Source organism: Myotis yumanensis, unplaced genomic scaffold, assembly GCF_028538775.1.
Source record: "Myotis yumanensis isolate MYYU_CA2020_CCGP unplaced genomic scaffold, mMyoYum1.0.hap1 SCAF_3, whole genome shotgun sequence".
Classification (NCBI taxonomy): Eukaryota; Metazoa; Chordata; class Mammalia; order Chiroptera; family Vespertilionidae; genus Myotis; species Myotis yumanensis.
In genome coordinates, this window is record NW_027223754.1 from 152,711,999 (window position 1) to 152,726,655 (window position 14,657).

Here is a 14,657-nt window from a genome sequence, read left to right on the forward strand (position 1 = left end):
AGGGTCGCAGCATTAGGAAGGTTGAGAACCACTGTGACAGGGGAAACCCAACCTGTTATTCATCAGGATATTGATGAACTTGGGAGAGGCACACGCCTAGCTTCTGGGATGCTGATAATGTGTTATTTCTTGATCCGGGTGGTGGATATAGTACTGTTTTACTTTGTGAAAACTGTTGTACCAATGATTTGTGTACTTTTCTGTATGCATTTTAACGTCAATGAAGTTTTTTTTACTCCATACCTCTTATCAATATTCAATATTCAATCCAGCACATTGCTGATACAGTTTTATAAAACCATTTATAAAGTATTGCTAAGTCCTCCAAGAATTAGCTTTTTTGATTTTTTTTTTTTTTTTTAGTTTGAGAAAAAAAGTACCAATACATGGGGGAATTCTAAACATATTCTATACCTAAGGGTTGCATTTCAATTTATTCAAATGACACTAAAGATCAGCTTGACAAGGTTTACTATGCCAGGGTCCTTAAAAAAAAAGATTTCAAGGGGGCTGGAGGGATTGAGCAAAAAAGAAAAAATAAAGACAGAGAACTCATGGACAACAGTGTGGAGATGGAGGAGGGTATAAATGCTAGGAAAGAAAATAAGGAATAAAAAAATAAAATCAGCACATAAAAAAAAAAAGCTTGAAAGAAAAGACTTCAAGCTGGTGAGTGCTTAGGACTGCGCTCTCTTAACCTCTGCATGAAGATTCCCCCAGTCCCTTTTCCCACCTACACAGGAGTCTCTCCAACTGAACTCTGAAAACCTGGCCTCATGGTCATGGGTCTGTGAAGAAGCCTCATTTCAAATTCACAAACAAAAATGAAAAGAGATAACTTAAAAAAAAAAGTAGTTTCACATTATTTAATGCAACTCAGCTCTCTGGGGGGGTGAACAGTGATTAGAAAAAAAAAAAAAAGGAAAGGAATGAAAACACCACGGAGAATCACACCAAATCAGAAGCAGACAAAGGCAGCCAGAACTATCTTATTTATTATAAAGATACACCGTGAAGAACAGACCTGACTGTATACGGAAGCCTGGAATGGTACATGCCAAAATGTACAGTACTATACATAAAAGTGCATTGTCACAACAACAACAAAACATATTTTTTTCTCCCAGACCTGTAAAAGCACCCCCCTTCATTTTCACCTCAGAGCCAAGGGAATGTAATGATGAGAGGCAGCACTGAGAGCAAAGGCAAACAGGAGGGTGTGGAGAGGGAAGGGTGGGAAGGGGGGGTGCAGGGAGAGTGACTGCGGGGAAGGCACAGTCACAAGGAAAACGAGAGTCTGATGACAAGGCTGCAAGAGGGGACAATACTGAGCACTCGAGGCACAGGAAGGTGGGGATGGAGGAGCTGGGAGAGAGTGGAGGAAGTTTCAACACTCAAATAGGCAGTAAAAATTGGAGGTGGGTGGGGGGGGAGAAGAGGGGGAGGAGGCCGGGGCAACAGTACAGAGCCAGGCTAAAACTCCTAAAATAGAAAGGCACTTTCACATGTACATACTACAGATGTACATTGACACAATTAGGTAACAGTCACAAGCAGGAAGCTACCAGCACTGCAATTGATCAAATGGACAGGAAAGGACAACACTGATTTAATTAAGTGGGCAGGAGCTACCCTTGAGCCCCTAGGTAAATAGCAGTCTCTCCTGTTACACAGCCACTCACTATAAACAGCTATAATAACCGTCACACGACACACTGAACTTGGATGAATGCTCTAAGGGGGCATTCACAAATGCACGGTTTATATATTTTCTTTTACTAAACAGCTTCTATAAGCATTATGGAACCCAGTACAATTATTTAAACATACAAAATTCCCTACGTCATTTAAAGATACAGGTACCCATCTCGATTATGCCACGTAGACTATTTTTTAAAAAGTATACTAGGGTGAGTGACAACTCCATTTCCAGTTTGTTTTACTGATCTGAACAAAGCTGTGCCAACCACCCCACACCCAGCCTCACACCCCAGCCCAGCTGGCGGTCAGGTTTTCAGTTCAGGGGGTGATTCCATAGGAGCTCTATTTACACATGGATAAAGCCTTCACTTGAAAGCCGCTCATGGCTCGGGGCCTCTGCGGTGGGTTACTCAGAGCAAGACTCAGTCCTAAGTGCATTCCCTGCACTCATGGCCTCTCGCTACTGTGTCACCCCAAATATGAAGTCTTCTATGCCCTCAACGGACCCATAGGTTCTTAATTTTTATTTGAGGCTGTAGTGATCAGATTCAAGTTTCTTCAGTTTGTAGACCCCAGGGGCTATGTCATTCCCCAAAACTCAGGAGACCAGTACTCTCCCCACTTTCTTCTTCTTACTGATTAAATTATAAGCCCATTTTTGGGAATGGCAAAAGTACAAAGACAGAAAACTGAACCGATACAATCTGACCCTTAGGGCTCTATATCCATCGATAACGTTCACGCTCTTTGCAGTAGGTGCAGCGGGGCACTGTTGTAAATGATTCTATGGAGGCTCAAGGGGCACCGAAGTCAGATCATATGTGAGAAAACATGCAATTGAACAATAGCGGTGACAATGAACATGAACATGGAGCTCTACAAAGGGCCATTCAACATGTTGAAATAATTTAGAGCACTCATTAGAAATAGGTACTAAGTACCTTTCTCTCTATGCTAATCCACACCCTGACCCAAACCAAAGGCCAACTTGGTAAATCTAGTTGGGTGAGTTCCATGGAGGGGATATGAACATACAGTGATATCAGCTGAGAATACATATTCTTGTGTAAGTGGAGTCAGGTAATCTTCGTAGAACCATCATTTCCCCATCATCAAAACAACACCCTTCCCAAACTGCACACCAGGACTAAGATCCTTGAAACTGCAGGCATAACATCTCAGGACTCACTTCCTTTCTTCTTTCCTCATTCCTGTGCCTTCCACCTCCCCGCTGCGTGCTGCCCCTGAGGCTGTAAGGCAGGCTGTGTACCAGGTAAAGTCTCTCGCTGCTGAAGCTTTTAATGCGCTTACCGGGTATTAGTTTGGATATATTGTGGTGGCCACCGTGTTGTACCCCTGGAATCTGAAGACTTTTACTAAACAAAGTAAGGACAGGTGAGTCCCTATTGAGTTCTTACTCACTCTGAGTCACATCTTTCCCTGGGAATTGGGGGAAAAAGTGCCTCAGGGTGACAGCAAGGATTTAGGGGGACAGGTAGAGTAAGGAAGGGATGGGAGAGTATTAGGAGCCGTCTCCTGGAAGGCACAGCCTCGGAGGCTCCGAGGGTCCAGAGCAGCATGTCCCCTGCCATCCCTTCGGCCAATGGCAGAAGGGCAATCCTCATCCCTCACCGGTGCAAACAATGAGAGGAGACATGGGAGGATCACCAGGGGAAAGCCTGGAGAATGAAGCTGGGAGTAAGATCTGAAAAGCTGTGGTTAAAGCTTATAAAAGAGGCCCCTCCCCCTCCCCCTACCAAATAATACATCCAAACGCCTTTTGATGCCCTTTGTTAACATCTTGCACTTCCACCAAAGATGGAAAATGTTTTTTAAGAATCCTTTTTATTTTAATTTCTAAAAGATTTAACATCCCCCCTCCCTCCTCTATTGCTTCCACCTTTATTCTTTGCTTCTGTTTCCCCAGATAGCGACAGAGAATCAGCAACCAAAGTGGAATCCAGAAAGAACTGGGAGACTATTTAGGAAAGTTTAAATTTCCTAGGGGGTTCGGGGAAGATTGTTTAAAAGCGTTAGTGCTATTCAAAGGGTGGTCCTGGCTGTCTCCATGTGTCCAAGGTGCTGAAGGACCACAAAAACTCAAGAGAATGGGGAGGGGTTGGACAAGATGCTGAGCTGGGCCTTTTCCAAATGGGCCTTCCCCCCTCCCCCCAAAAAAACAAAACAAAAACATGGGTGGTTCTGAAAATGAAGAGGTTTAAAAGCTTACCGTTCTTGGGAAATACTGGGAAAAAAATTCACTATTCAAAACAATTGTGAAATTAGGCTGTAGGCAAGCAACTGGAGTGTGACTTTGAAAGGAAAGTATCTCATTAATTTAATCTCTGTTTGCATTAGAATGATTAGACTGGCAAACTGAGGTAGAGATCAGTCATGATCTTGATTTTAGTTCAAATCCTCATTCTTTCCTGCATGATGCAGTCACCAGTGGGCTGATGAAGTCCATACTGTGTAATTCTTAGGTGGGCATGTGATTGGCTACCAGTTTGAAACCACACTTAGAAGGAAATCAATGGTGGTCCGGAGGGGTGAGTTCTGGCCACCCACTTATCATAAAAAACAACAGGTCTCCTCATCAGTAAGTTCAATGATAGAACAGATAAAATGCTCATAGGCTGACGGAGAATATAAGCTGCTGCTGGTGGGGGAGTGGTGATTTGTACCTTTGCAAAAGCAAATTAATTCAAAGCAACTTTCTTAAGATAGAGGGAACTATAGCATAAAAATGGGCTAAAGAAAAATTGTCAGAGAAAGAGGGCCCCTCATGGAGCTAGGTGACTATGTGAATTATGTAGAGACCGTACGAGAAAGGAAAAGGGGGAAAAAAAAAAGTCCTGGTTCCAGGGTATAAAATCGGGAGGAAGTGATCCTGGAACCATGAGGAAATTCTCCCACCGTGGCCAGCACGGCGCTTACTCCAGTACCGTGGCCAGTTCTAGGTTGGCTCAGAGAGACAGAAGGAGAGGAAAGGTGGGGATTCAATTCAGCATCGTCTGTTCTCTGCAGCATGTTTAAAGGAACCAAGGTCATTTGGTCTGGAGAAGAGAAGGCCGAGTGGACCGAGCACTGTGGTGCTGCTTGCTTTCTCCATTTCCAGAAGGGAGAAGCCCGGGATTGAGGGGAGCTGGGAATGTTTTCCAGGCAGTCACTGAACAACAGCTCTTGGAAGTTGTTTGTGGAGCAGTGTGACCAGAAAGTCTTGAAGACTAGACAGCTCTAGTCCTTTGTGAATGTGAAGGATGGAGCTGGAAATCCTCTGGGGCCTGGTCAGGCGCGTGGAAGGAGTCACACTGGTAACTCTGGAGGACTGCCTCCCTCCTCTCCCAGGTTTCAGGTCAAGCAGTAACTACAGAGGCTCTACCCTCTTCCGCTGAGTCTTTAACCTGGACCCAGGGAAATGACTTACTATGAAAGAGACACTCATCCAATCATTCAGGCCGTGGGTTGAAGGTCCCACTGGGAATGTCCATCCCACTGTGACACCTGAAAGTCTTTAGCGTGAGCCAAACCCTGTCCCCCTACATGGAACCAGAGGCGCTCACTGTCAGCTACCAAACAATGCCATCACCACCCTTTGGCCATGACCCCAAGTGCCACAGACCAACACTGGTGATACTCCAAAGCCTGGAACTCAGATTCTCGTGCTTTGGGACCCAGGCAGTTCTGAGTCACCCAGGTTGCTCTAAACCCGAGGCGCTATACAATGCGGAGAGCAGAGTGGTGTTGCCTTCGTTACAAACGGTGCAGCATTGAATTTTCAAGTAAGTCTAAGTGAGTCTATTGTCTTTAAAATGACATATGTCCAGTTATTAAAAAAAAAGAAACTACAAAATACAAATGCCCGTGTTAATTTAGCTAGTCTCAGACGTTACGTTCGAGAACAGAGGAAAGCCAGAAGATCTCCAGTTCTAAGCACAAAACTATGGAAAGTTACGGATCGTGACTTGTCACTAATCCATTTTCTTTTTTATAATCACCTCCCCGGATGACCTTGCCCAGTGGTTTTCACATTGTGCAAGACTTGTCTGTAGGACCCTGGGAGGGCGGCGCAGGTCCTATGGTAGGGTTTGTTTTTGGAAGAACAGCAGGTTTTGGCCTTAGGGCTGGAGGCTTTAGCTGTACGCCCATTCTGGGGGCCACCATAGGTTTGAAAGTACTCATCGTGTCACTGGAGGAGCTAGTGCTTCGTCGAATCTGAGGCTCTGAGCTCCTGAGGGCCACGTTGTGCAATGGGCTGAGAGATTCGGTGGAAGTGGCGGGGGTAGGGGAGTTTTTCACTTGTTCTAAGGTGTCCAGAACCACATCGGGGGCGTGCTTTGCCGTGCTCTGTCTCTCCAGTTCTCGGAGTTCATTCAAAGCAGTGTTCATCGTCTCTTCAATATCCTGTTGTAACATCATTAGGAAGAGAGAGAGAACAAACTGATAATTAATACTCATGTACAGAAACACATAATTTCACTTCCAAGCAAACAGGCCAGCATTGATAATAACCTGAGCCTACAACCCAATTCTTATACAAAATATATATATTTTTATTTATTTCAGAGAGGAAGGAAAAGAGAGAGAGAAACGTCAATGATGAGAGAAAATCATTGATTGGCTGCCTCCTGCATGCCTCCTACTGAGGATTGAGCCCGCAACCCAGGCATGTGCCCTTGGTCGGAATCAAACCCGGGACCCTTCAGTCAGCAGGCTGACGCTCTATCCACTCAGCTAAACCAGCTAGGGCAGTGGTCGGCAAACTGCGGCTCGAGAGCCACATGCGGCTCTTTGGCCCCTTGAGTGTGGCTCTACCTAAGCCTTAGGAGTACCCTAATTAAGTTAATAACAATGTACCTACCTATATAGTTTAAGTTTAAAAAATTTGGCTCTCAAAAGAAATTTCAATCGTTGTACTGTTGATATTTGGCTCTGTTGACTAATGAGTTTGCCGACCACTGAGCTAGGGCCACAAAATATTTTTTAATGGTGTTAAGATTTCTAGGAATAAGTGATCATGTATATTATACTCTATTTTGATTGGGACTGACCAAGCGTTGTCCAACATTTCAGAAAAATCACATCACTAATGGAAACACTTTTCATGGAATTTGAGTTAAGACTAACTCAATACTTGGCAATAATTGAGTTATTATTGGTGGCGGCCAGGGGCTGGGTGGGATGGGCCAAAGGGGAGTTGTTGTTCAATGGGTGTACAGTTTCAGTTTCACAAGATGAAAACGTTCTGGAGATGTGTTTCACAACAATGAGCGTATATTTTACTGAACTGTGTTGTTAATATGCACACACTCAAAAGGTAGAGTACTGTGTGAGGCAGGGTGAGCGGAGGACCACTGCTCTGGTTTGACTAAGAGACCTCTTCTTCCACTCACCTGGAGCATAACCCTCTGGCTTCGCACAGTGCTAACTGATTTCCACACTCAACTCCCTCATTGGATGGTAAGCACCTTCAGTCTATTGATTTAACATTGTGTCCATAAAGCCTAGCACAGGACCTAGCATACTGTAAGTGCTCTGCTGAATAAATAAACCAAAACATGATGGTCACATATGGATACTGTAACTAAAAAAACCCCAAAAACTTCATCAGGGATTCCATTGATTTGTTTAATAAAAGAATTTGCATATACAGTGGGGCCTTGACTTACGAGTTTAATTCGTTCCGAGACCCGAGCTCGTTAAGGAGCTCGTTAACTCAAATTACTCTATCAACTCAATGCAAAAAATCCGCCGAGAGACAGCTGGTATCTCAAAAAACTCGTCAGTCGGGACACTTGGAAGTCAAGGCCCCACTGTAGGTATGTATGTGTGTGTGTGTGTGTGTGTGTGTGTGTGTGTGTATATATATATATATATATATATATATATATATATATATATGTATATGTTTATTTCCCTTTGGTATGAACATCATGATGGCAGGCTTCATTGTCCTCATGGGAAAATCTGGAGGTGAGAGATGGAAAGATAAATAAAGGACACAGCTGGAAGCCATTTTGTGAGGATGACATCACTTTGCAAGTAATTATTTTCATATGTGACTTCCATTTGATGCTAAGCATATGGATTTGTTTTTATAACAAGTATTTGCCCCAGAGAGAATGAAGAGAGCCTTGTTTATCTGTTGAGTTTCTGTTGTTATGATTTGCAATGAAAGGATTTCCTGCCTCTAGAAGCTGAAGGGTTAAATAGACCTTAGTAGGTCTTCCCACCCCCAAGCTCCCAAATCCCTGTCTCTCTAACCCAAATCCTTTTTCACCTGCTTATTGTAAGCAGTGATGTTACGGCTTTTCCGATCAGTACTGAACTGTAGTCACATGTCACCCACTGGCTCTAAACAGGCCTCAAAGGACCCTGCACAGAGAATACTTCCAATAGAGAAAAGCAAGAAGGGCAAAGTCTTTTTGATTTTTGCTGAAAAATCGTTGTGCACTTAACATTGGTTCAATGTTTTAAAAACACATTAAACTCCTTATACAATCTAATTTGCTATCCAAAATTCTTTTTAGATAGGACACTGAAAATATCTTGGAAATTTGTCACATCAGTGCAGGTTTCCTTGGGCTCTTGTTATGAAAAATAATCCATCTTTAATAAGTCCCCATATTTGTCTCTTCACTTCTCATTCACTTTCTTTTTTGATCTATTTAGTTTTAAGCTTCAGTGATAGCTAGAAGTCACTTCAGATTACACAAATGGCAAAGCCTGAATCTATTCACCTCCTTTGTCACTGGCCACACACACATTTTTAATGACTGTGCTGCAAAAAGAACTAGAGGGGAATATGGTGGAACTATGGGAAAATAAATTAATTTTTAAAAAAAATATTTTTATTGATTTCAGAGAGGAAGGGAGAGGGAGAGAGAGAGAGAGAAACATCAGTGATGAGAGAGAATCATTGATTGGCTGCCTCCTGCATGCCTCTTACTGGGGATCAAGCCCGCAACCCAGGCATATGCCCTTGACCAGAATTGAACTCGGGACCCTTTAGTCCACAGGCTGACGTTCTATCACTGAGCCAGACCAGCTAGGGCAAATTAATTTTTTTTTACAGGTCCTTTGACTTTGTCAATTCTAATCATTAGGAAAAAGTGAAGACACGTATGTATTCAGGAATGACCCAGTACCCAGACCCGCTGTTCTTCAAACAGCTAACCATCACTTCTCATCATTAACTAATTCATCACTTCTTGAGATGGAAGTGTTATCTTTATTCCATACTAAAACGTTTCTGTTTCTGGGCTCTCTGTTCTGTTCCATCAACTTGTCTGTTTTACTGTCTTTAGCATGCATTCAGACCTGGGAGGGCTAGTCCTTCCTCATTACTCTTCTTTGCAGAATTTTCCCGGCTATGTAGCAATGATGCATTTGAATGCCCTGGGTCCTACATTTCTGCCATGACTATTTAAATCAATATAAACCTAATGTACTTGGGCCCTTCCAGTAACACATGGTTCTTCAAGAGGCCCATAGCGACGCCTTAAATTAAAGAATGGACTAACTTCTTTTCTGTTTTCATTAGTTGGTTCTATACAAAATACAGGGCTACAAAAAAGTAAACCCTGCAAACCTCCTTCATCACACCCCAGGCACTGAACGTGCACTATTCCCCTAAAAGCATCCCACCTGAGCGATCATCTCTGGGTCCAGTGGCTTGTGGTCATTGAAGCCTGAGTATTGCCCCGATGACGTGGACCTTCTAATAGGAGGGCTGTCAATCTTCTTGAGGGAGTCATGCCGGCTGATGTTGGTCAGGCTGCCATGGCCTGGCCGGCGCCTCCTCTCCGGACTGTCGTTGTTGAGGCCACGGTTCTGCAGCAGGCCCCGGGGGTGACTGGCCAGGTTTGGGGACCCCAGGTCAACTGAGGAGTTGGAAAGAGCATGTGGGGGGTGGAGAGGACAATGGCCATCACTGGTTCTGCCAGGACGCCTTCCTGGAGGGGGTGGCTCTCCTCTTTTTCTTTGTCTAGACATACACAGAGAGAAAGAGAGAAAAGGAGCGCTCACCACACTGGGTAATACTGCAAAGGGCACTTGGCTCCGCATGGCCCCAGGGGAAGTGGAGGTTCAGGAGCCTGACTATCAGGCTCCACCCACCTGGCTAAATACCCATCCGAATGCCGGTCTGTCGGGGAGTTCATGTCCTTGGATGAAGACTTGTCTTCAGTCACTGGCCCACTGCTGGCCTCGCTGTCAGCTTTTTGGCTCAGAGTGTCTGAAAACGTATCATCCCTGAAGTAACGAGAATCAACAGTGAGGGTGTTTTGCTAGATGAATAGGACACACACACACACACACACACACAAATAAGTGATGGCAGTTATGTATGTAAGTCTCTTATTAATGTAATGTTTTCCTTTTCATTATAAAAATAATACAATTTCATTGCAGAAAAAGTGGAAAATTCAGATACACAAATAACAATTACCCATAATATAAAATAACATCCAGAGACAACTATTGTCAGAATTTTAAAAACTATCCTTCTATACCTTTTGTAATGCCTGGGGTACATGCCTACAAGTGTGTGCATATATAGGGTGAGGCAAAAGTGGGTTATAGTTGTTACTATGGAAGATAATATAATTAATAAATAATAATAAACTGTATTTTGCATACTCACAAGTGTAAACCTACTTTTGCCCCACCCTGTGTATGTATATAGTATTTACTGTACATTATGGATGCTTATGCTTATATACTTTAGATACATATGACTGATATCTGTATCCTATATAATAAAAGCGTAGTATGCAAATTGTCCCCTCAACTGGGAGGTTGTTCTGGAGTTCAACCAGGGGGTGGGGCCGGCCTGGGGGAAGGGAGGAGGCTTTGGCAGGTGGCGGCTGGGGGAAGGGAGGGAGGCCCTGGCTGGCAGCTAGCAACCACTAAGGACCCTACCAGTGCATGAATTTCGTGCACTGGTCCTCTAGTATACACATAATATTTCTTGGGTTCTGAGGTACACATTTTAACACTTCTAAAATTAGACCGACTCATGTATTCACCTTATACATTTTATGCGTTATATTTCTCTTTTCCTTGAAAAGCTACTCTTAAATTGGTGCTGCATTGTGAAATAACGTATTCACAAAATAGGGATTATTCTGTACATCACACTTTGTAACCTGTTTCTTTCACTTAATATATTATGACTATCTTTCTATCTTTTAAAATAATTTTGAAATTAGAGCTTTCTCATCAGCAAAATGAAGAAGAAAAAAAAAAAGAAGCCAGGAGATGATACTTTTTAAACTTGAGGCCAGTATCTTCTCTCTTGGGAATCTGGAATTGAAATGGTAGGCAGACACCAAAGGAAGAGCACTGCTGCTTCTGGATTCAGCAGTGTCACTCAGCTCGTAAAGTCCTTCTCTGCTCAGGTTCTAAGAATCTGGAGGCTTCAAAAGGCGTCTCTCACTAGTCCTTGGTCCCAGCCTCCGGTGGATTCTGAGAAATGAGAACCTGCTGGCCCGGCAGTTCTGTTATCAGAGGCCCGCGGGCAGGGGAAGAACTGCCAGCGCCCGAAGTGCTAGCTCTGCAAGCCCTCCTGCTCTTTTCCCACAAGGCCAAGGTCACTGGAAGAGCAGAAGCTGGAGTCTCCTCTTGGGAACACTCTGGCAACCGAGGCTGGGACTACTCACATGTCCTGCACCACGATGTACTGGTGAGGCACCAGCCCGTCGATCCCGTTGTGCCTGCCTTCCCACCAGTCCTCGGACGCTCGGTGATACAGCAGCAGGGAGGCTCCCTTCTTGAAGGACAGCTCTCTGGCAGACCGCCCAACGTAGTCAAACTTGGCTATGGCTTCTATTGGCTCACATTCTACAGAGAACACACCAGGAAGCGGTGAGGGACAGGGCTGTTGGGAAGGCATAATACACTACCTGAAAGGTCTAGGTTAGGCCTTAGAAATAAGAAAGGCCGCTTTCATATCCAGACAGAACAAGGGAATAAACAAATCATCAAGAAGGAGAAAAGGAGATGCTAAAAGAGATACAGAAAATCATGCTTTGGCTGTCAACAGTTCTTCAGGCAAAGAAAAACTGAACATTAGATCTTAATTCCCACAGCCTCTTACTAGAGCTATAACGACAGTTTAATAAAAAATAGTTTAAACTTTGCAGTATGATATATAAGATCTCTCCCGGGGTTGTAATATCCTCCACAACAACTCCAATATAATTTTGACATTGATGGAGATCCCTTGCAACACATTAATCCCACTTATAACGTGTAAACATCACTAACCCACAACACCAGGAAGTTTGTGTTATGTGCTTATTTTTCTAAAAATCAAGTTTACAAAAATTGCCACATTAAATACTACTTGAATACATTGAATTTCCTCATCTACTTTTTTAGCACTATCAGATCTTCAAACTACCATCAAGTGTAAAGACAACTTTGTTTTCTCTAGTATCAGTAACAAATTCTGACTATGACCTATGAAATAAGCATAACTTAAGACTGTCCTGTACTGACAGTAAAAGACCAGATTCGAAAACTATATTTGCTAGAGATAAAAGGGTATTCAAGGGAATAATAGTGAGTGAAAAAGCCAATCTCAAAAGGTTAGACACTGTATAATTCCATTTATTTAGCCTACGTGAAATGATATACAATCAAGATGGAGACTAGATTACTGGTTGCCAGAGGTTGGGGTGGGGGAGGTGACAGGAGGAAATGGCTGTAAAGGGCAGCACAAGGCATCCTTGGGATGGAACTGTTCTTGACTATCATTGTGGTCACACAAATCTATACATGTGATAAAAGTGTACAGAACCAAGTAAATACATATGCAAATGAGTGCATGTAAAACTGGTAAAATGTGAACATGGTGAATGGATTGTATCAATGTCAATTTCCTAGTTGTGGTATTATACGATATCTATGTAAGCTATTACTGTGGCAGGACACTGGGTGAAGGGTATATGGGATCTCTCTGTATTATTTCTTACAATGGCATGTAAATCTACAATAATCTCAAAATAAAAAGTTTGAAAAACTTATTGAATTCTGGGCCTAGAATAGGAGTTTCAGCTCTGATCTACTTCTGACCACAAATATTGAAGGCCAATAAGCAGACAAATTAAATTAAACAACTATAACAGGTGCTTTTTGTAATTTGGCTTATTGTGATCTTTCTTCCCCTCTCCCAACATCACCTCATTCTCAATAATAAACAGAACTAGCCCGGGCTGGTAGCTCAGTTGGTTAGAGAACTGTCCTGATACACCAAGGTTGCAGGTTTGATCCCGGTCAGGGCACATATAAGAACCAACCAATGAGCGCATAAATAAGTGGGACAACAAATTGATGCCTCTCTCAAATCAATCAATAAAAAAATGTTTTTAAAGTAAACAGAACTAAAAAGGGCCAATACAGGTGGCACATCCTTAGAGAACTATATGCTATGAGCAATACCTCATTTGCTAAAAACCGAGTATGCATTAGTTTCCAAATACTCTAGAATATATGTGCACACATAATAGATTAAAACCTAACTATCTGTCAGATATTTTCTCAGAAAATTGTTTTCTGTTTCCCTTGGAAAAAAACCTTCTCATTTAAAATACTGTATTTTTAAGTGAAATAAGCCAGTCAATGAAGGAAAAATACCACATGATCTCACTCATTCATGGATAATAAAGACCATTATAAACTTATGAACAATAATAGATACAGAGGCAGAGCTGCCTCAAACAGAGTGTCAAACTGCAATGGGAAGGCTGGGGAGGGTTGGGGGGCAGGAGGGAGGGGGGTAAGAGATCAACCAAAGGACTTGTATGCATGCACATAAGCACAACCAATGGACACAAGACACTGGGGGTAGGGGAGGCCAGGGGGTTGTCAAGGGCGGGAAAAAAAGGAGACATATGTAATATTTTTGTAATACTTTAAGCAATAAAACAATTAAAAAAAAATAAAAATACTTCTTCAAAAAAAATAAAATAAAATAGTGTATTTTTCCCCAAAGTTCATTGCAGTATCTTCAATATCTGTTGTACTTATATGGAATGACTGCCTAAGAGGTCCTTGGATAGCCAGCTAAGCTTCTTTCTCACTTGATAAATTCAAACACTTTCTAGGACAGGTAAAGCAAAATAAAGATCAATAAACATTGAAAAAGCTTAGGATCTGCCTTATCTGAAGGGCCTGTGTGAATTTCAGCTATATATTTAATTTATTTAAAATATATTTTTATTGATTTCAGAGAGAAAGGGAGAGGGAGAGAGAAATAGAAACATCAATGAGAGAGAATCATTGATTGGCTGCCTCCTGAACCCCCCCTACTGGGGATCATCCCAGCAACCCCTGCATGTGCCCTGACTGGGAATCAAACTGTGACCTCCTGGTTCATAGGTTGACACTCAAACACTGAGCCACACTGGCTGGGCTTTACATCATAATGATAAAAGGCCAGAGGGGTCATGACCGAAACAACCAAATGACAGGTCACCATGGGGTGCATGAAGCACCTCTCGGGCCCTGCTTCTCCCCTCCTCCCGCAGCATCGGTGGAGCGTCATGGGGCACCGGCAGCATCTGTGGAGTGTCATGGGGTGCCGGCAGCGTTCGCAGAGTGTGCGAGGCGTTGTGGGGTGGCGGACATGGCCATGATGGCAGGCAAGGCCTAGGGGACCCTACACATGCATGATTTAATCGTGCCCTGGGCCTCTAGTCTATATATATAAAAGGCTAATATGCAAAATGTCCCCTTGGGAGTTCCACTGAGAGGCTGGGAGTTCGGTCGCTCGCTATGATGTGTGCTGACCACCAGGGGGTGGCGCAGAATGACAAAAGGCCCCAGCCGGCAGCTGGCAGCCGGGGAAGGAAGGCCCCAATCAGCCCTGATTGCCAGCCAGGCTAGGGACCCTACCTGTGCATGAATTTCGTGCATCGGACCTCTAGTTTAAAATAAAGACAATAAGTGCT

General features: G+C 43.2%; 1 protein-coding gene across 2 annotated transcripts in view; it reads right to left on the reverse strand.

Annotated features, from left to right (window-relative positions):
- Positions 1-975: 975 nt before the first annotated feature.
- The window catches only part of SRGAP1 (SLIT-ROBO Rho GTPase activating protein 1), a 255,335-nt gene continuing 241,653 nt past the window's right edge, over positions 976-14,657 (reverse strand). For both annotated transcript variants that reach the window (XM_070409810.1, XM_070409811.1), the window contains exons 19-22: positions 11,364-11,544; positions 9,820-9,954; positions 9,349-9,688; positions 976-6,105 (exon numbers count right to left, since the gene is read on the reverse strand). In XM_070409810.1, coding sequence (XP_070265911.1) covers positions 5,728-6,105; positions 9,349-9,688; positions 9,820-9,954; positions 11,364-11,544 — 1,034 coding nt within the window. In that variant the 3' untranslated portion in view covers positions 976-5,727. The remainder of the gene's footprint in view (positions 6,106-9,348; positions 9,689-9,819; positions 9,955-11,363; positions 11,545-14,657) is intronic.